The 22,178-nt window shown below is 50.0% G+C and overlaps 1 protein-coding gene and 1 long non-coding RNA gene across 6 annotated transcripts in view; one reads left to right on the top strand and one right to left on the bottom strand.

Moving 5' to 3' along the window:
* LOC142502047 (uncharacterized) overlaps positions 1-1,028 on the top strand; it is a 33,955-nt gene extending 32,927 nt beyond the window's left edge. Inside the window, exon 3 of the long non-coding RNA XR_012803631.1 lies at positions 825-1,028. This is a non-coding gene — a long non-coding RNA (uncharacterized LOC142502047). The remainder of the gene's footprint in view (positions 1-824) is intronic.
* On the bottom strand, positions 32-21,071 carry LOC142502044 (uncharacterized). Of its 5 annotated transcripts, none has more exons than XM_075612837.1 (5): positions 20,875-21,071; positions 16,725-16,829; positions 14,267-14,410; positions 11,937-12,043; positions 32-5,276 (listed from the first exon to the last, which is right to left on the bottom strand). In XM_075612837.1, the coding sequence occupies exon 5, from the start codon at positions 2,179-2,181 to the stop codon at positions 1,567-1,569; it is 615 nt and encodes a 204-aa protein (XP_075468952.1). In that variant the 5' UTR covers positions 2,182-5,276; positions 11,937-12,043; positions 14,267-14,410; positions 16,725-16,829; positions 20,875-21,071; the 3' UTR covers positions 32-1,566. The 5 variants fall into 5 exon arrangements, with proteins under 5 accessions (XP_075468952.1, XP_075468951.1, XP_075468950.1 ...); XM_075612839.1 differs by having other exon boundaries at positions 4,850-5,276; positions 20,875-21,033; XM_075612836.1 differs by lacking the exon at positions 14,267-14,410.
* Positions 21,072-22,178: the final 1,107 nt, after the last annotated feature.

Genomic DNA, 22,178 nt, shown 5'->3' with positions numbered 1-22,178 from the left:
CATTTATTTTTTAAATATGCTTTCCCCTGAGTATCTTGTAATGTTCCTGGAAGTGGTAACTTAAAAATAACAGTAAGGAATGTTTTTGCAATTTTCCAGAGCGCTTTCATCCCTGATTTGCAGAGATGAATAACTTTGTTGCTCATTTTGCATTTGCTTCCACTCATCTTGGGTTCTAAAGCAGTAGCTGCATCAATTACCTGTTATAAATATATAGACAGACAGTCATTTGTTTTTTTTGGGGGGGCAAACTTTAATAACAAATCACGAGGCTGTCAGGCAGCGAGCATGCTGGGAGATGTAGTATTTTTGTGTCAAAAGCCATAGGGGAAAGGACAGGCAACAAAAAACAAAACCACACATGCCACCCTCGCCCGAATCTGATGAAGCAGGGAGAGAGCTGCAGATGCAGGTAAGTCCACGCGGAACCCCTGATCACGGCTGTTTTTTTTTAATTTATTTTTTACGCGGTCTCATTATGTGGACCCAGAGTAGCGTGTTCTAATGGGGTTCAGCTGTATTAACAATATCACTGTGTGTGTGTACACATAAGCTTAACTTTTTGACGCATGCCTTCACTTACTAGAGGTTTTAATTTACAGTAATTCAGATGTAGAAAACGCTATATTTATTGCTAGACACAAAACCCAACAGTTTAACATTAACCTCTCTACTGCCTTATGAGCACATTGCAGTACTGTATTTAACAAGCTAATCTTGTTTCTCTTCCTCCCCCCCTTTCGGTCATAATAAATAATAATAATGCTGACAAGATGTGGCCATCAAGAAAATGGTCGACCGTGCCCTGTGTTTCACATTTGCAGGATTTGGAGGATGTGGCAGAAGATGGAACTACCGATGAGGAAAGTAGTGAAGAGGAAAGAAGTCAAGAGGATAGTGGTCAAAATGATAGTAGTATAGTGGATAGTTGTGAAGTGGATAGTAGTGAAGAGGATGATAGTGAAGATGACGATAGTGAAGAGGATGATAGTGAAGAGGGTGATGACATTATCACGAAGATTGATGAGTATCAGGTGTGTATCGCATGACTACATTCAGGTTATTGGATGTTAATGGGAAAAGTTTGTCATAACTTTATAATCAATGTAATACACTGTCAATATGTCTATGCCATGGCCGGTTCTATCTCTGCATGCCAAGCGACTCTTTTGAAAGTCTGTGATAGAATCAATATTTTGGCTAAAACACTAAACGCACACAGTAATCTGCTTTTTATTTTTTTCATTTTTGTAGATTTTTATTTATTTATTTTCCCCCCGAGTGTGCAATTTATTTTTTGTACTCTGTTGATCTTAGAAACTGCCGGACATTATAGAAGATGTCTATGTCCATGTCTCTTTTTCTTTCCATGTCTCTTTTTCTTTCCACTTCCATGTCCCTTTTTCTTTCAATTTCCAGGTCTCTTTTTCTTTCCGTGTCTCTTTTTCTTTCCATGTTTCTGTCTCTTTCTTTCCATGTTTGTTTCTTTCCATTTCCATGTCTCTTTCCATGTCTCGTTTTCTTTCCATTTCCATGTCTCTTTCCACTTCCATGTCTCTTTTTCTTTCAATTTCCATGTCTCTTTTTCTTTCCATTTCCATATCTCTCTCTCTTTCTGTCTCTCTTTCCATGTCTCTCTTTCCATTTCCGTGTCTCTTTTTCTTTCCATGTCACTTTTTCTTTCCATTTCCATGTCTCTCTTTCTTTCCATGTCTCTTTTTCTTTCCATGTCTCTGTCTCTTTCCATTTCCATGTCTCTTTTTCTTTCCATTTCCATGTCTCTTTTTCTTTCCATATCTCTCTCTCTCTTTCTATCTCTCTTTCCATGTCTCTTTCCATTTCTGTGTCTCGTTTTCTTTCCATTTCCAAGTCTCTCTTTCTTTCCATGTCTCTTTTTCTTTCCATGTCTCTGTCTCTTTCTATTTCCATGTCTCTCTTTCTTTCCATGTCTCTTTCCATGTCTCTGTCTCTTTCCATGTCTCTGTCTCTTTCCATGTCTCTGTCTCTTTCCATGTCTCTGTCTCTTTCCATGTCTCTGTCCCTTTCCATGTCTCTGTCCCTTTCCATGTCTCTGTCCCTTTCAATGTCTCTGTCTCTTTCAATGTCTCTGTCTCTTTCCATGTCTCTGTCTCTTTCTATTTCCATGTCTCTTTCTATTTCCATGTCTTTCTCTTTTTCCATCAAGAAAATGTGCGACCGTTCCCTGTGTTTCACATTTGGAGGATTTGGATGATGTGGCAGAAGATGGAGAAAGAGAGATATAAGAGCACTTTGACGGTGATGTTGGTGCTACCGATGAGGATAGTAGTCAAGAGGATAGTGGTCAAAATGATGGTAGTATAGTGGATAGTAGTCAAGAGGATGATAGTGAAGAGGATGATAGTGAAGAGGGTGATGACATTATCACGAAGATTGATGAGTATCAGGTGTGTATCGCATGACTACATTCAGGTTATTGGATGTTAATGGGAAAGGTTTGTCATGCCTTTATAGTCAATGTAATACACTGTCAATATGTTTATGCCATGGCCGGTTCTATATCTGCATGCCAAGTGACTCTTTTGAAAGTCTGTGATAGAATCAATATTTTGGCTAAAACACTAAACGCACACAGTAATCTGCTTTTTAATTTTTTCATTTTTGTAGATTTTTATTTATTTATTTTCCCACTGAGTGTGTAATTTATTTTTTGTATTCTGTTGATCTTAGAAACTGCCGGACATTGTAGAAGATCTGAACACGAAGCTGGTTAAAGCTCATGCCATGCAACGCGAAAACGACTTTAGGTAAAAAAATTTACATTTATTTTTTAAATATGCTTTCCCCTGAGTATCTTGTAATGTTCCTGGAAGTGGTAACTTAGAAATAACAGTAAGGAATGTTTTTGCAATTTTCCAGAGCGCTTTCATCCCTGATTTGCAGAGATGAATAACTTTGTTGCTCATTTTGCATTTGCTTCCACTCATCTTGGGTTCTAAAGCAGTAGCTGCATCAATTACCTGTTATAAATATATAGACAGACAGTCGTTTGTTTTTTTTGGGGGGGCAAACTTTAATAACAAATCACGAAGCTGTCAGGCAGCGAGCATGCTGGGAGATGTAGTATTTTTGTGTCAAAAGCCATAGGGGAAAGGACAGGCAACAAAAAACAAAACCACACATGCCACCCTCGCCCGAATCTGATGAAGCAGGGAGAGAGCTGCAGATGCAGGTAAGTCCACGCGGAACCCCTGATCACGGCTGTTTTTTTTTAATTTATTTTTTACGCGGTCTCATTATGTGGACCCAGAGTAGCGTGTTCTAATGGGGTTCAGCTGTATTAACAATATCACTGTGTGTGTGTACACATAAGCTTAACTTTTTGACGCATGCCTTCACTTACTAGAGGTTTTAATTTACAGTAATTCAGATGTAGAAAACGCTATATTTATTGCTAGACACAAAACCCAACAGTTTAACATTAACCTCTCTACTGCCTTATGAGCACATTGCAGTACTGTATTTAACAAGCTAATCTTGTTTCTCTTCCTCCCCCCCTTTCGGTCATAATAAATAATAATAATGCTGACAAGATGTGGCCATCAAGAAAATGTGCGACCGTGCCCTGTGTTTCACATTTGCAGGATTTGGAGGATGTGGCAGAAGATGGAACTACCGATGAGGAAAGTAGTGAAGAGGAAAGAAGTCAAGAGGATAGTGGTCAAAATGATAGTAGTATAGTGGATAGTTGTGAAGTGGATAGTAGTGAAGAGGATGATAGTGAAGATGACGATAGTGAAGATGACGATAGTGAAGAGGATGATAGTGAAGAGGATGATAGTGAAGAGGATGATAGTGAAGAGGATGATAGTGAAGAGGATGATAGTGAAGAGGGTGATGACATTATCACGAAGATTGATGAGTATCAGGTGTGTATCGCATGACTACATTCAGGTTATTGGATGTTAATGGGAAAGGTTTGTCATAACTTTATAATCAATGTAATACACTGTCAATATGTCTATGCCATGGCCGGTTCTATCTCTGCATGCCAAGCGACTCTTTTGAAAGTCTGTGATAGAATCAATATTTTGGCTAAAACACTAAACGCACACAGTAATCTGCTTTTTATTTTTTTCATTTTTGTTTATTTATTTCCCCCCCGAGTGTGCAATTTATTTTTTGTACTCTGTTGATCTTAGAAACTGCCGGACATTGTAGAAGATCTGAACACGAAGCTGGTTAAAGCTCATGTCATGCAACGCGAAAACGACTTTAGGTAATTTTTTTTACATTTATTTTTTAAATATGCTTTCCCCTGAGTATCTTGTAATGTTCCTGCAAATGGTAACTTAAAAATAACAGTAAGGAATGTTTTTGCAATTTTCCAGAGCGCTTTCATCCCTGATTTGCAGAGATGAATAACTTTGTTGCTCATTTTGCATTTGCTTCCACTCATCTTGGGTTCTAAAGCAGTAGCTGCATCAATTACCTGTTATAAATATATAGACAGACAGTCTTGGCAAGCTCAAAGCCCCAAATTATAATAGAAACAATTTACCCACGTTGTGCACTCACAGAAATGCTTACATTATGATTATAAATTAGCTTGTACTTGTAGTAATTAATATCAACAGTAATAAGACAAATGAATGTTGATACAAAAATATTGAAGTATGGGGAAAAAAATAACGTCTATAAGGGTATAGACAGCAGTAGAAAAAATGTAACTTTGAGGCATAATAATGGTGTTCTCAAATGTCACTATATAAAGTAACTAAACCAAGCTTTTGCTGCTTTCATTGGAATGATCCTTGACCCCAGAATTGAACAGAACCTAAAAGAAACGGCAAAGAAAAGCCTCCGATGGTGAAGTATATCAAGCGAATTTAATAGATAAATAAAATAAATAAATGCACTTGCACATTGTGCTAGCAATAAATGTGAGTATAGTACACACTGGGCCTGACTCCCAAGCCCTGCGAGACGTCTCCCCTTTGTTGCTCCTGGTCGCAGCTCTGATGTTCTGCTTCTCCTTCCTCGTGACATTCCCCGGGGTCCTGCAGTGATAGTGGAGCTTGGTAACGTCTGAAGGGGGCGTGACTAGCACAGACGCCAGCTACCGGGGATTTCTGCTAAGCATTTCACTAGACTAGCTTTGTCATTTCCCTATAACCACGTCACTGTAATCCCATTAAAGCAGGTCCTACACTAGCAATATTATATGCTCATGTAGTTCTTCCGCTGCATAGAGGGCAAAGCACTGCAGCATGGGGTGCGTGACATCTCTTCGGTGCCTAAAGGGTGAACATTTAAGAAACTATGTATGAGCTACAGTACAGTTTAAACCGGGTTAAAAAACAAGTGCCCTGTAAGAAACGCGTGCAGAGGTACATCCAGGGAGATATATTTGGGGAAAATAAACCAAGGGTTTTATTCAGCCCTTCACTTTAAACACACATTTAAGAAAATGCACAAATGACCTATAACCTCTCCCCCCCCCCTTCTTTTTTTTTTTTAAGAGGGCAAACTCCCTTTCCCAGTTTTTATCGGCAGGGAGGATAGATAGGGTGACCTGATGTCCCGGTTTTAGCTGGGACATTCCCGTATTTTTCAGTTCTGTCCTGATTGTCAGTCCCTTTATAAAAATGTCCCGGTTTTTGACTCTGGTCCCGGTTTTTCTAGCAGGATGCGGTGCGTGATGCAGAGGTGAGAAGATGCAGCGGTGGCGGGGAGGATTTAGAGAATGCCAGGGTGTTGGGCTTTAGAGAATGCCGGCAGGGCCGCAGGGGATTGGCTAAAGGAAGCCGGGGACAGATCTTTGTGGAATGCTGGGCCGGGGGCGGATGTAGTGAGCAGAGCACACTGAGCTGCTTCTGAGAGCTAGTGGGTGTGTGTCACTGTTTGTCGCTGTTGGGAGGGTGGGGGGGTGTCACTGTTGGGGGGGCGGGGGGTGTCACTGTTGAGGGGGTGAGGGTGTCACTGTTGGGGTGGTGTCACTGTTGGGGGGTGGGGAGGTGTCACTGTTGGGGTGGTGGGGGTGTCTCACTGTTTTTGTCACTGTTGGTGTGTGTGTGTGACTGTTGGGGGTGTGTCACTGTTGGTGGATGTGTGTGTGTCACTGTTGGTGTGTGGGGGTGTGTCACTGTTGGTGTGTTTGTGTGTCACTGTTGGTGTGTTTGTGTGTCACTGTTGGTGTGTGTGTGTGTCACTGTTTGGGGGGGTGTCACTGTTGGGTATGTGTGTGTCACTGTTGGGGGTGTGTGTGTGTCACTGTTGGGGGTTGTGTGTGTCACTGTTGGGGGGGGTGTGTCACTGTTGGGGGGGTGTTTGTGTCACTGGTGGGGGGTATGTGTGTCACTCTTGGGGGGTATGTGTGTCAGTCTTGGGGGGTGTGTGTGTCACACTTGGGGGGGTCACTCTTGGGGTTGGTGTCACTCTTGGGGAGGTGTCACTCTTGGGGGTGTGTGTGTGCGTGTGTGTGTGTGTCACTGTGTGCACATATATTGGGAAGGGAGGTTGAGTTTGTGGAGGGGAGAAAAATACATGGGGGTGAGGGTGTAAGAGAGAGGGGGGAGGGTGACAGGGGAGTGTAAGAGGGGGGGTGAGAGTGAGGTGTGTGAGAAGGGGGGTTCTCGCAGGACCACCGAAACATGGGTAGGGGGCCCCAATGGAAACGTTGGTCCTGGGCCCCGGGAAAGCTGTCTGAGTCTGCGGCCCTGCATGGCAGTGATGTCACTGACTGCCACGAGGAGAGCAAGAGACCCTATTTTGCAAAGTAATATACACACAAGGTCAGGAATGTCACATTTTTTAAATGTCTTCATTTTAATTAATGCCTACATTTTTTTTTTCATTTTAATTAATGTCAATGAATTATTCATTTTATTTTAATTTGCCAATTATTTGAATGTCGTCATTATTTATTTACTTTTAATTACATTACAGTAGACAAAGTACATTTCAGATTTCAGGCTGCAAAGTGGTTTGATTTATTTCTGATAGTGAAATCCTTTTACTTAATAGAATTTGTTATGCTGAAGTTAAACTTTAAAAAAGGTGGTTTGTGGGTTTTTTTCTGCTGCTGTTTAGAAATGTAAATGTATTGCATTTAAATGCAGATTTCAAATTCATATTTGTGCACCCTTTTTCCTGCAGCGTGGGCACTCACAACGGACATTGTCGTGCCTGCCACGAGGACGAGTTTTGACAGACCACCACTGATCCATACAGACCTCCGGTCGTTCCAGTTACAGAATATAATAAAAATAATAAAAAATATATATGTTGCTTTTTATTTTTTTCAACTGTTTTAAAAAACACACAAACACACAGACACGGTGAGGGAGCGGAGAGAGCGAGAAAGGGAGTGAAGAGGGGGAGACGAGAGTTTGTGTTGTAGCGGGGTACCCATTGGCTACTATTCTACCCAATGGGCTGGCAGTAAACCCAGGTATTCACAGGTCTGCTATTCTGAACTCTCCATTCCAAGACCTTGGCAAGTATCCACTAACCCACTCTCGCCAACACAGACCCGGCTACGTTTGACAAACCGCCTGCCAGGCACGCTTCTGCTGCTTTGGGTGCGTGGTTTACTATTTCCCCACCTCAGTACAGGGGTCCTGTCTTGCTCGTGGGCAGCGCAAGCGTTACACTATGGCAGATGGGGGCACTGCTAAGTATTATGTGGGGTATGAACCCCAGAAGCCTGCTCCTGTGTCCCCAAGTCACCACGGACTACTCAGCCCTCCTGTTGCCAGCAGGTATATGCACCACATACACCCAGTAATGGCCCCGATATGCGATTGGGTTAGTGTTATGTTATGAATGGGAAATAAATACATTTTGAAGTAGTAATCACCTCCAAACTGGGCATTCCTGGCCAATAATGCCCTGGCTGTAAGAGTTGAAGGGCCCAAGCAAAGCCCCCACCTCTATACACACATAAACACACTGCAGCCCCCACCCTCTAAACAAACACACACTGCAGCCCCACAGTGCAGGGCCCACCTCTGTATACAGAAACAAACACTGCAGCCAGGGTTCCCACCTTTTATTGAAAGCTAACCCGGAGATAACATATATATTTATTTATCTTTCCTTTGGCTGTATTCTCCCCTCCAAATCCCATCAACATGGCTGCGCAACATCACATAATGCCCATTGCCATAACGAGACGCTCTGTGACGTCAAGCGGCATCAAGTTGACATGACAACGGGACGCATTATGGCGCCAAGGCATCACGTGATGCCGCATTGTCATGGCAACATATCACTGCCTGACGTCAGTGTCTCGTTGTCATGGCAAAGGGGTGCGTCATATGATGTATTTTGTTTTATAAATAATTTTTTAATGTGTCCGGTTTTTCATTTTGAAAATCTGGTCACCCTAGTGTAGAGAAGAGCCACCATATTAATAAAGGGGATGGATAATCTGAATTATGAGGAGGCGCTAGCTAAAGTAGTTTTATTTAAATTAGAAAAGACTCATCTAAAAAGGGATATGATAACTATTTATAAATATATTCAGGGACAATACAAGGAGCTTTCAAAAGAACTATACATCCCAAGGGCAGTACAAATTACACGGCTCATATCTTGAGGTCGGAGGAAAGGAGATTTCACTAGCAACAAAGGAAAGGGTTCTTTATAGTAAGGGCAGTTAAAATGTGGAATTCATTACCCATGGAGTCTGTGATGGCAGATACAATACAGGCAGTCCTCGGTTATCCGACACAATGTGTTACTCAAAATGGCGTTGTAAAGCGAAACGTTGTAAAGCGAAACACGTTTTCCCATAGGAACACTGTTTAAATTAAAGGTTCCGTTCCTGAAGGCATTTTTAACACTAAAATACACCAAATATTGTATGCAGGCAACAAGATATGCAGCACACACGTAAATTATATAGTGTATATACTGTATTATATATATATAATATAACATAATAAATAATATATTATAGAGTATAATATAATATTATAAAGTATAATATTATATATATATACGCTCTTACGACGCTTTGCAACGTTGTTTATGTGAATGTGTATATATATACACACATACACAACGTTGCAAAGCGTCGTAAGAGCGTTGGATAAGCCGTTTTGGCGTTGTAAAAATGAACATAGGTATGCATTGCATAGCGTTGGATAAGCCATTCGTTGTAAAGCGAAGCGTTGTAAAACGAGGACTGCCTGTAGATTTGTTCAAAAAAAGGTTGGACATCTTTTTAGAAAGAAAAGGTATACTGGGATATACCAAATACGTAAACATGGAAGGATGTTGATCCAGGGAATTATCTGATTGCTAATTCTTGGAGTCAGGAAGGAATTTATTTTTCCCCTTATGAGATATCATTGGATGATATGACACTGGGGGGTTTTGTTTGCCTTCCTCTGGATCAATAAGTAAGTATAGATATAGGATAAAGTATCTGCTGTCTAAATTTAGCATAGGTTGAACTTGATAAACGTACGTCTTTTATCAACCTCATCTACTATGTAACAATGAAACTAAAACCGGTCAATTTTTCCTCTAACATTGCAAAGATACGCCCTTTCCTGTGCTGCTAAAACGAACACAGCCCTCACCCTCTCCAGTCTCGACTGTTGTAACCTTTTACGGTCCAGCCTGCCTGCCTCTCACTTGTGTCCGCTAGAATCTATCCCAAATGCTGCTGTTAGAATCGCCTTACTCTCTACTACATCCAGTGGGGGGATTCAGCCGGTTCGGGCGAACCTGTTCCTGGAATTTTTCAACTTTGCCGAGCCGGTGTACTGACCGGCAGTAGAATCACTTGTTTCAGAGCAGGACTGCAGGGGAGGTGAGCCATCTAGCGGTCTGACCCCGAAGGTGCCTGCAGCTAGAGCTCCTCACGTCATGCTGCTCTGACTCAAGTGATTCTTCTGCCGCTGCATACCATCTCGCCCCGTCTGTGTGCAGCCAGGGAGGTGGGGAGGTGCGAGAGGTGCGAGAGGGGCTGGGGGAGGTGCGAGAGGAGCTGGGGGAGGTGCGAGAGGAGCTGGGGGAGGTGCGAGAGGAGCTGGGGAGGTGTGGGGATTGTCTTTGCCCTCCCTGGTCTGTCTCTGCCCTGGGACAAAAGAAACAGTATAATGACTATCAAGTAGCAATATGTAAATATTTTACGAAAGGCAAATAAATAATTTATTTCAATCAAATATTGTTTTTCGTTTTTCACTATAAAAGGGCGGGGCTCTCTCACCCCCCCCACCCCCCTCTCTCGGCTCTCTTCCTCCCCCCCTGTGAGAGAGAACCTGTTGCTAAACATTTTGAATTCCAGCACAGACTACATCTGTTTTAGCAACTCTTCTGCTGAAATCGCTTTCCGGCCTTCCTATCAAAATCCCATATTACAAATTTCCTCTTTTAAGGCTATATACACCTCATATACACTCCCCTGCTCCTCCTTACATCTCACTCCTAATTTCTCGCTATGCACCTGCCCGACCCTTGCATTCAGCTCTAGGATGTGTTCTCCTTAGCCCTTTGTTATCTACAGCCCTCTCCCGTCTAACACCTCTCACTGATTTCCCCACACCTGTGGAATGCCCTTCCCCTCAATATCCTACAAGCACCCTCTCTGTCCACCTTTAAAGGCCTATCTTAAAACACACCTCTTCAATGAAGCATTTGGGTAGCTCCATTGGCTGAACCTATATATCTTATATGCATTTACCAGGACTCTTTGCAGACAAACTTACCAAAACACCGTCCTTATGTCTATAAATTCTGCCCACCTACCACAGGATTGTAAGCTCTTAAGGCTAGGGACTCCTTTTCCTAATGTCTACTTTAATGTTGAAGCTCTTAATCCTTATGTCAGATGCATTACTGCTGTAAAGCGCTAAGTACATGGACGGCACTATATAAAGATATACATACTATATACACAAGTTTCTTCTGTTTTGATGGCCAAACTATTTTTGAACTTGGCAAAGTGCAACTGGGTGTTACATAGGAGGATCCCTCTCTGTGGAGAGCCACTGTGAAATTGGTGGCCCGGTCATTTAACCCTTGAAATATTGCAGGACCCAGTTTGGCAGCTATTTTGATGCCCAAATCCTTTTTGGGCCAGGCAACATGAATCTAGGTTTTACATAGAGTATCCCCTTCTGTGAAGTACCACTGATGAGGTAGCCCAAAGGTAATTTATCCCTTGAAATACTGCACCTCCTTATTCACATTGGGAAATACTGGCACCCATTCTCAGTTTAGCACCGTTTTGATGCCCAGATTAGTTTCGGCAAGACTAACACCAAAACTGTTACTGAGCGGCGCTTCCACACAATATACAATAAGTAATAATGCGATTATAAGAATTCAGTGAAATTGTGAATAAAGTGTATATATAGTGAATTATAATATTTGGGTGAAATTGCTCATAACCTCCGGTGGGGACTTGTTTCCAAAAGTCCCCCTCTTCATACATCTCTACAAGAAGGAACATCACAGCCTCAGTTTGGAGATGGGCTTTATCAGGGCTTGACAAATGTACACTGGCGATACACTTTATTCGAGCTTGGCTAGTCCCACGAATACGGGTATACCCGGGTGTATTGAGGTTTGTGACTGTTTTCTGCCCGAGTGCATTGAGTTATTTTCCGGCAGGGATTGAAGCATTTTATTCCCGTTGGCTGCAATACTGCACAGTACATATATATATACTGCATTACAATTCATGAATTTATGCCATCTGGTAGACACGCGAAGCATTGCAGCCTATTAAATCCTAATCATTATCATTTAACAGATCAGCCGCCCATCAGCCAGGCATGAACCCAGGCTGGGAAGGCAAATGCAACGGGGCTTGTCAGAGGTGAGGAGCGGCGCATTCCAGGTATCTGCCAGGTACATACCGGGTATTTGCTCGAATAAAGTGTGTCGGTGCAGTACTCTGCCACAGCGAGTGCCTTTTGGCTGCTGTCGAGTGTTACCTGAGGCGCGGTGGTACGGCGGCTCCCGGCATTCTTCTGCAAAGTCGAGTGGCAGACTCAGACAGCACCGAATGCACCCGGAGATGAAACCTTGCCAGCAATGTGAGCTAGAAGTAGAAGAGAGAACCAAAAAATAGTGATCCTCCTGGGAGAAGATAAACCACAGCAGGGCTGGCTGCACACTATATAAGCACCGGCCACAGGCTGAGAGACGCCCACTAACCCCCACATCCGTGTGTGTAACTGTTATCCATGTACCGTGCAATTATACCCTAGCCCCTATAATTCATGTACTGTGTAACCATTATACCCTACCCCCTGTTATTCATGTACTGTGTAACCATTATACCCTACCCCCTGTTATTCATGTACTGTGTAACCATTATACCCTACCCCCTGTTATTCATGTACTGTGTAACCATTATACCCTACCCCAGCGTTTCCCAAATGGTGGGTCGCGACCCGGCACCGGGTCACGGAAGCAAAATTGCCGGGTCGCAGTGAGGCTGGCCGCACGGCGTCCCCCCCTCCCTCCTTGCAGGGTACACCCCTCCCTCCTTGCGGCGGCCCGAGGTGAGGTGCGGGACAATGCTGAAGTGGGGTGTCAACGGTGATTCGCTGACTCGGGCTCCTACTGCAGCCCCGCATCATGATTTTGCCGCCCATGACATGCTCCGCCCCCCCCACAGGACACGATGCCCGGCGTGATAGGTTGGAAGTGGTGCGGGGGCGCACCTGTGCCTCTGTTCCTCGCGCTCCCTTCCCCTCAGTCCCCTTGGTGCAGGAGATAGGCGCAGGGGGTGGGCAGTGGTGGCTGCGTGGTCTCTGGCGGGCAGAGGGAGGCGTGGAGCCGCCTGCTCGGATCAAGGGCCTTTCCTCTCTCCCCCGCCCCCCCCCCCCCCTCTCCAGTCACTCACATCCATCGCTGCCTCTGTAATAAATTGTGTGTGTGTGTATATAAGGGAGTGTGTGTATCAGTGGCTGTGTGTGTGTATAGGGGAGTATGTGTGTATAGGGGAGAGAGTGTATGTGTATCAGTGTGTATAGGGGAGAGAGTGTATGTGTATCAGTGGGTGCGTGCATCAGTGGGTGCGTGCGTGTGTATATATAGGGGAGAGAGTGTGAGTGTGTGTGTGTGTGTGTGTGTGTAGGAGAGAGAGAGTGTGTGTATCAGTGTGTGTGTGTGTGTAGGGGAGAGAGAGAGTGTGTATCAGTGTGTGTGTGTATAGGTGAGTGTGTATCAGTGGCTGCGTGTGTGTGTATAGGGGAGATAGTGTGTGTATATATAGGGGAGTGTTTGTGTATCAGTGGCTGTGTGTGTGTGGGGGGGAGAGAGAGAGTGTGTGTGTGTGTGTGTGTGTGTGTGTGTGTGTGTGTGTGTGTGTGTGTGTGTGTGTGTGTGTCTGTGCAGGCCAGCAGTGGCTGTGTGTGTTTGGTCTGTCTGTGTCAGTGTCTGTAGGTCAGTGACTGTGTGCATCTGTGCAGGTCAGAGAGAGGGTGGGGGGGTAGGGAGAGGGAATAGAGGGGATTGGGAGAATATATGAAATCTGTATGTACATTCATAACGGTTTTATTTTACCTATAGGCGATAAAAAATTTAGTGGGTCACGAAGGAGAAGTTCAAAAATAACCGGGTCACGGAAAAAAAAGTTTGGGAAACGCTGCCCTACCCCCTGTTATTCATGTACTGTGTAACCATTATACCCTACCCCGTTATTCATGTACTGTGTAACCATTATACCCTACCCCGTTATTCATGTACTGTGTAACCATTATACCCTACCCCCTATTATTCATGTACTGTGTAACCATTATACCCTATCCCCTATTATTCATGTACTGTGTAACCATTATACCCTATCCCCTATTATTCATATACTGTGTAACCATTATACCCTACTCCCCGTTATTCATGTACTGTGTAACCATTATACCCTACCCCGTTATTCATTTACTGTGTAACCATTATACCCTACCCCGTTATTCATGTACTGTGTAACCATTATACCCTACCCCGTTATTCATGTACTGTGTAACCATTATACCCTACCCTGTTATTCAAGTACTGTGTAACCATTATACCCTATCCCGTTATTCATGTACTGTGTAACCATTATACCCTGTCCACTATTATTCATGTACTGTGTAACCATTATACCCTATCCCCTATTATTCATGTACTATTTAAATCATTGTACCCCAACCCCTATTATTCACGCTTTGGCAATACTGAAATGTTCTTTCGTCATGCCAATAAAGATAATTTGATTTGATTCGCCCCTGCAGCTCGTGTGAAAATTGTTGCACGGCATCAAATGAAGCTGCATTACCATGACGGGACGCTGCGCAACGTCATCACGCGGCGTCAAGTTGCCATGATGCCACTCAGCCATATTCACACGAGCTGCAGGGTAGGCACTCGAAGTTGCAGGAGAATAGCAGGAGACGCCACACCACGCCGCAGGTAAGACTCACTAGCAGGTAAAGTGAGGGGGGGGCGAGTGTGAATTTTTTGGGGGCGAGTATTTTTTTTGTTTAGAATTTGACGAGCCCTGGGCTTTATTTACACTTACACACTTTAAGTAGAACACCCATAAAGAGCCAAGATCCCATTCCAACTTCTCACAATAGTGTTCACTATATTTTCTCAGTGTGTTTTTGGGTTGATCGTGCTCCCTCTGGAATCTGTGGAGAGCAGATTCCTTTTGGGCCAGGTTAAATACAAATGCGTTTTATGTAAAGGACCCCACCATGCGGTAACATAAACAGGTGGCCCAAAGATGAACCTCGGAAAATAACAACACAAATAAGGCCTGGGACATAGTAAACACTTTGGTGCTGCTGCTCGCTGTTGCTTGCTGCCGCTCGCTCTACCAGGAGCTTTTTGCTGTCGTGGCAGAGGAGACAGCAAGCGCGCTTGGGAGGCGGGTATCACTGTGTGTGTGTGTGTCACTTGGTAGCTGTCAGTGTGTGTGTGTGTCACTTTGAAGTGGTCTGTGTGTTTGTGTGTCACTGGGGAACCCGTGTGTGCGTATATATATATGTGTGTGTGTGTGTGTGTGTGTATATTATATAATATTTTAAAAATTAAAAAAAAAGATGTGAGAATAAATTATTTATTAACATTGTGCAACTTTGATAAATATATTCACACACATACATCACACACACACACCACACACACACACACACACACACACACACCTCTGTGCTGCCTGTCTGGTCTGGTGGCTCTATAGTTACAATGCCGGCTGCAGCCCCATTGGATGGGAGCGGTCACGTGACCGCTCCTCCGCTTCCCCGAGCGGTAAATTTCAAACTTGCCTGTCTCGGGGAAGTTTCTCAACCTCCGCACGCATCAGCAAGCATGCGGAGGGAGAAACTATAGCCGCGCTGATTACAGATGCAGGGGCTTTGTGCATCTGTTCAGCGCGGCTCAGCCTTACTCAGCGATGGTGATTTCACTATGTCCTGGGCCTAAGAAGCTAACTTCAGCCTCAGTTCATCATTAGGCCTACCAACCCATCCTAATCCGCGGTGCACTTGTGTGCCTTGTGTTTTTTCTGTTGTGGGAAGGGCTCTTTCGGGGGCTCTCGTTATTAGGAGCAGTTGAGAAGTGGATCCTGGCGCCGATAGCTGCAAGTGGATAACAGATTTTGAAAGAACAGCACGAGCGCAGAAACCTCATTTCTTACCAACCCATTACAGCACCTTAGGTTATAATAGTGCGCTTATAGTGCTGGCGACAGCGACATTGCGTCTAAACAAATGCATTGCCGCCGTCGCATGCGCTCATAGTAAGCGCGACGGCTTGGTCGCGATCGCTGAAAGTCATCTCTATTGATTTTTCCAGCGACCGCAGCCTGACGTCACCGTCACGACGCCAGCACTATAAGCGTAGCCTTAGGCCTGGGACATAGAGGGTTCAGCCGCGCTCCTGCTCTGCCTCGCCTCCTGAAAATTGAGCTTTTCCTGTCCTTGCAGGCGAGGCAGTGAGCGCGCTCTGGGGGCGGGGTGGAGGCGTGTCAGGAGGCGGAGCGGGAGGCGAGGCTAGTCCCTCGCTCCCATTGGTTGTAAGCGGTCACATGACCGCTCACATCGCTTCCCCGAGCGGCAAATTTTAAACTTGCCTGTCTCGGCAAAGTTTCTGAGCCTCCGCACGCATCAGCACACATGCGGAGGGGGAAACTATAGCCGCGCTGATGACAGATGCAGGGGGTTAGTGCATCTGCTTAGCGCGGCTCAGCGAGCTTCGACTTACTATGTCCCAGGCCATAGGCGGCCCATCCTGTCACAGATCAGGTGAACATCCCACTCACACAAGGCAAAGAACGGCGGATAGCTGTAAAAACCCCACTATTTTATGTCTGATTACCTATACAAAGAATGTCATCAAGGAATAGTGGAAATGTGCGTGTATACATACATGCACTCACATACTGCTGCGGCAGATTTTATTCTAAAACTTGCCGGGAGTGTAGCGGGCTAGCCGCGGGTCTGCTCTCCGTTTAAAAATGGAGTTTCCCGCGCGGCGGCCGCTTCAATAGATAAGCGCTAATGGCGCTTACTATTGAAAGTGCCCGAGGCGCGTAAAAACCGGACGGTTTTCGCCGAAGACAGCCCGCGCGCCGCCCGCGCTATTTTTAAACTGCGGGGGCACTGCGGCTGCCCCCGCATGAGAATCAGCCCGGCCGACACTGTATACACAATACAGAGACACACACCCATCAACTACTTTTTGGTCCAATAAAAAGTTATACTATCTACGCTCCCTCCTTTGCTACTCACATACAACGAGAGATCCTCATTTTACTTGTGCCGCAATATATATTATCCACCATAGAAGTGATTCGCAGCCAGGATCCTGTCACCCAAGGGATGCCTCAGACTCCGCTAAAAGCATTGCACACAAAAAACACCATAACATGATTCTCTGACATAGTTCATGAAAAATATAAAATTAAAAAAATCTGCAAGAGTAACTGCCATTGTAAATGTGAAGTGCAGCGGCAATTAAGCTTTCCACTGAGGTTGGGGCCTCGGTTCGCCCACAGCTCCGTGACGCCTCTTGGCATGCACCCCCGGTGTCTGTGGGGTCAACAATCACTGATCAGGGCAGCTCAGGGGTTCCCCCGTCATGTGAAGCGCTAATGTTGCACTATGGGATCACACCGCAGGGTCACCCAGGAGTGACAGAGATACCCCCATATCCCCGCACCGCTGGCAGCACCCTCCACAGGCATCTCCACCCCCCCCCACACACACACACCCCCACCCCCCACAAACACAGCTCCACCCCCCCCCCCCAGGCAGCTCCATCCATTCCCCCACCCCCCCCCCACGACAGCTTTACCTCCACCCAGCCCCAGGCAGATCCACCCCCCCCAGGCAGCTCCACCTCCCCCCCCCCCCCCCCCGGCAGCTTTATCTCCACCCCGCCCCAGGCAGCTCCACACCCCCTCCCCCCCCCCCCCAAGGCGGCTCCACCCCCAACCCCCCCCCCCAGACAGCTCCACCTCCACCCAGGCAGCTCCATCTCCACCCCCCCCCCAGGCAGCTTCACCTCCACCCCCCCTCCCCCCCACACACACACACAGGCAGCTCCAGCACCCTCCCCCACACACAGGCAGCTCAACCCCCACACCCAGGAAGTCCCACCCCACCCAGGCAGCTCCACCCCCATGCAACTCCACCCCACCCCCTCCAGGCAGCTCTGCCCCAACCCCCCCAGGCAGCTCCACCCCCACCCAGGCAGCTCCACCCCCACAGGCAGCTCCCACCCCACCGGCTACACCTCCACTCTCCACCATTCCCCCAAGCACCTCCACCCCCCCCCCAGGCAGCTCCACCTCCACCCCCACCAGGTGGCTACACCTCCACCCCCCCCAGGGCAGCTCCACCCCCCTCTGTCCCAGGCAGCTCCACCCCCTCGCCCACCGCGTCCCCCACCTAGGCAGCTCCACCTCCACCACCTCCCCCACCTAGGCAGCTCCGGCTCCCCCCCCAGGCAGCTTCACCTCCACCCCCCCCCCCCACACACACACACACACACACACACAGGCAGCTCCAGCACCCTCCCCCACACACAGGCAGCTCAACCCCCCCACCCAGGAAATCCCACCCCCACCCAGGCAGCTCCACCCCCACCCAGGCAGCTCCACCCCCATGCAACTCCACCCCACCCCCTCCAGGCAGCTCTGCCCCAACCCCCCCAGGCAGCTCCACCCCCACCCAGGCAGCTCCACCCCCCCCCCCCCAGGCAGCTCCCACCCCACCGGCTACACCTCCACTCTCCACCCTCCCCCCAAGCACCTCCACCCCCCCCCAGGCAGCTCCACCTCCACCCCCACCAGGTGGCTACACCTCCACCCCCCCCAGGGCAGCTCCACCCCCCCCCGTCCCAGGCAGCTCCACCCCCTCGCCCACCGCGTCCCCCACCTAGGCAGCTCCGCCTCCACCACCTCCCCCACCTAGGCAGCTCCGGCTCCCCCACCCAGGCAGCTCCACCTCCCCCCCTCCCCTGCAGCTTTACCTCCATCCCCCCCCCACCCAGGCAGCTCCACCTCCACCCCCTCAGACAGCTCCACCTCCACCAGGAAGCTCCAACACACACAGGCAGCTCCACCCCCCCCCCCCCCACCCAGGCAGTTCCACCCCCCCCCACCCAGGCAGTTCCACCTCCTCGCCCACCGCGTCCCCCACCTAGGCAGCTCCGCCTCCACCACCTAGGCAGCTCTGGCTCCCCCACCCAGGCAGCTCCACCTCCCCCCCCTCCCCTGCAGCTTTACCTCCATACCCCCCCAGGCAGCTCCTCCTCCACCCCCTCAGACAGCTCCACCTCCACCTCCACCAGGAAGCTCCCCCACACACAGGCAGCTCCACCCCCCCCCCCCACAGAGGCAGTTCCACCCCCACCCAGGCAGCTCCACCCCCACCCGCAGGCAACTCCACCTCACCCCCTCCAGGCAGCCCCACCCCACCCCCTCCAGGCAGCCCCACCCCCTCCAGCCAGCCCCCCCCCTCCAGACAAAGCCTCCAGACAGCCCCACCCCCTCCAGACAGCCCCCCCCCTCCAGACAGCCCCCCCCACCCCCTCCAGACAGCTCCCGACCACCCCCTCCAGACAGCTCCACCCCCCACCCCCTCCAGACAGCTCCACCCCCCACCCCCTCCAGACAGCTCCACCCCCACAGGCAGCTCCACCCTCCACCCCCCCAGACAGCTCCACCCCCACCCCACCGGCTACACCTCCACTCTCCACCCCCCCCCACCCCCACCCCCCCCCAGGCAACTCCAGCACCTGCTTCCCCCCCCCCCCCCCGGCAGCTCCATCTCCACCCCCTTCCCCCCAGGCAGCTCCACCCCCCTCGACCCATCCAGGCAGCACCGCCTCCACCACCTTCCCCACCCAGGCAGCTCTGCCTCCCCCACCCAGGCAGCTCTGCCTCCCCCACCCAGGCAGCTCTGCCTCCCCCACCTTCCCCACCCAGGCAGCTCCTCACCCCCCCCCCCAGGCAGCTCCTCCACCCCCCCCCCCCAGGCAGCTCCTCCACCGCCCCCCCCAGGCAGCTCCTCCACCCCCCCCCCCCCAGGCAGCTCCTCCACCCACCCCCCCCACCCCAGGCAGCTCCTCCACCCACCCCCCCCCCCCAGGCAGCTCCTCCACCCACCCCCCCCCCAGGCAGCTCCTCCACCCCCCCCCCCCCAGGCAGCTCCACCCCCCCCCAGGCAGCTCCACCCCCCCCCAGGCAGCTCCTCCACCCCCCCCCCCCCAGGCAGCTCCTACACCCCCCCCCCCAGGCAGCTCCTACACCCCCCCCCCCAGGCAGCTCCTACACCCCCCCCCCCAGGCAGCTCCTCCTCCCCCCCCCCCCCCCCAGGCAGCTCCTCCCCCCCCCCAGGCAGCTCCGCCCCCCCCCCCCAGGCAGCTCCGCCTCCCCCACCCAGGCAGCTCTGCCTCCCCCACCCAGGCAGCTCTGCCTCCCCCACCTTCCCCACCCAGGCAGCTCCTCACCCCCCCCCCCCAGGCAGCTCCTCCACCCCCCCCCCAGGCAGCTCCTCCACCCCCCCCCCCCCCAGGCAGCTCCTCCACCCACCCCCCCCACCCCAGGCAGCTCCTCCACCCACCCCCCCCCCCCAGGCAGCTCCGCCTCCCCCACCCAGGCAGCTCTGCCTCCCCCACCCAGGCAGCTCTGCCTCCCCCACCTTCCCCACCCAGGCAGCTCCTCACCCCCCCCCCCCAGGCAGCTCCTCACCCCCCCCCCCCCCCCCACGCAGCTCCTCCACCCCCCCCCCCCCCAGGCAGCTCCTCCACCGCCCCCCCCAGGCAGCTCCTCCACCCACCCCCCCCAGGCAGCTCCTCCACCCACCCACCCCCCCCCCCAGGCAGCTCCTCCACCCCCCCCCCCCCCAGGCAGCTCCACCCCCCCCCAGGCAGCTCCACCCCCCCCCCAGGCAGCTCCTCCACCCCCCCCCCCCCCAGGCAGCTCCTACACCCCCCCCCCCCCCAGGCAGCTCCTACACCCCCCCCCCCCCCAGGCAGCTCCTACACCCCCCCCCCCCAGGCAGCTCCGCCCCCCCCCCCCAGGCAGCTCCGCCTCCCCCCCCCAGGCAGCTCCGCCTCCACCACCTCCACCCCCCAGGCAGCTCCACCCCCACTCCCCAGGCAGCTCCACCCCCACTCCCCAGGCAGCTCCACCCCCACTCCCCAGGCAGCTCCAGCTCCACCCCCAGGCAGCTCCAGCTCCACCCCCAGGCAGCTCCCCCCCTCCCCCCCAGACAGCTCCACCCCCCTCCCCCAGACAGCTCCACCCCCCCCCAGACAGCTCCACCCCCAGACAGCTCCACCCCCCACCACCACTGGCAGCTCCACCCCCCAGGCTGCTCCACCCCCCCACACACACACAGTCGCACAAACAAGCGAAGGGGCCCTACTGACCTAAACTACAGCGACAGCCCCAGCACACGGACTTCCGAGCCGCGGACAGACACCAACCGCTCTGTGCGGCGGCAACGGCTTCAGTGCGGCGGCTCTTTTCAAATGTATCCAGTCCGGTGCATTATTTGACGGGACTAGAACGTTTCCATTCTGACGTCAGGGCTCAGCCGGCCCTCGAGGGCTGAGTCCGCGCTGCCACTTGATCTTGCTCATGCTTGACGTCACCGCTCTCAAGCATGAGCGCGCGCTGTCCTGCATCTTTTTACATCGTGGGGGGGCGTGGCTATTACGAGAAGGGCGTGTGTGTGTGTGTGTGTGTGTGTGTGTGTGTGTGTGTGTGTGTGTGTGTGTGTGTGTGTGTGTGTGTGTGTGTGTGTGTGTGTGTGTGTGTGTGTGTGTGTGTGTGTGTGTGTGTGTGTGTGTGTGTGTGTGTGTGTGTTTTCGTGTGTGTGTGTGTGTTTTCGTGTGTGTGTGTTTTCTTTCCCCCAGGCTGCACCTCCCGTCTCCTGCCGCTGATTTCCCGGGAGTGTCACTGGTGTGGGGTCAGGGCGGCTGATTAATGTGCCCCCTCCCCCTCCCGATTAAGGCTCACTGATGAGAATTCGGTGCATTTGGGATCATTTGGTCTCCAGTCCCAGTGATTTGAGTTGTTAGAGGTTAGCAGCTCTGACACGGGTGTAAATAAACTAAACCCTTATAGCACCAGAACCGAATGCACAGTGCTTCCCGCATCTAACCATGTGCTCGGCACTCGCTTTACAGCCCCATGCAGCCACATAAGCTGCAGCTTCTCGCACCTGATAAGGTCCCTGCCCCCTGCTTCTCCCTGTCACCGCCATATAACCCCATACACTGTCCTTCATGTGTCTCACAACATACTCTGTGCTCTCGCAATCCCCTCTGCCAACCCCATGTTAAAAGTGCTTTTAGACTGGGGCACAGCATCTTCCCTGAAAAGACGGGTCACATACACTTCTAAATGTTTATGCTTATATTGAAACCCGGCTTATTCGTACCACAAACTTTGCATCGATTAGTTTCATTTCTGCCTGCGCCCTCAGTTTTTTGACCTCTTAACGCAACTCCAATACCATCTCTGGACTATTTCTGACCAGAGAAGAGCATATCCTGAATTGGCACAGAAAATGTCCCAAAAGCCTTTTAATTTCAGTAAACAATCTACTGGGTGATATTGACACCAAATCATTGCCCCGTATATGTATGGTCAAACTAAAACATCAGGCCCCTTTCCTAATTACGAGAAATAAATAAAGAAAGCAGTGTTACTCTGTCCTACAAACATC

This window comes from Ascaphus truei, chromosome 8 (genome assembly GCF_040206685.1).
Source record: "Ascaphus truei isolate aAscTru1 chromosome 8, aAscTru1.hap1, whole genome shotgun sequence".
Lineage (NCBI taxonomy): Eukaryota > Metazoa > Chordata > Amphibia > Anura > Ascaphidae > Ascaphus > Ascaphus truei.
The sequence above is the reverse complement of the archived record's forward strand: the minus strand, read 5'-3'. Positions and strand labels throughout refer to the sequence as shown.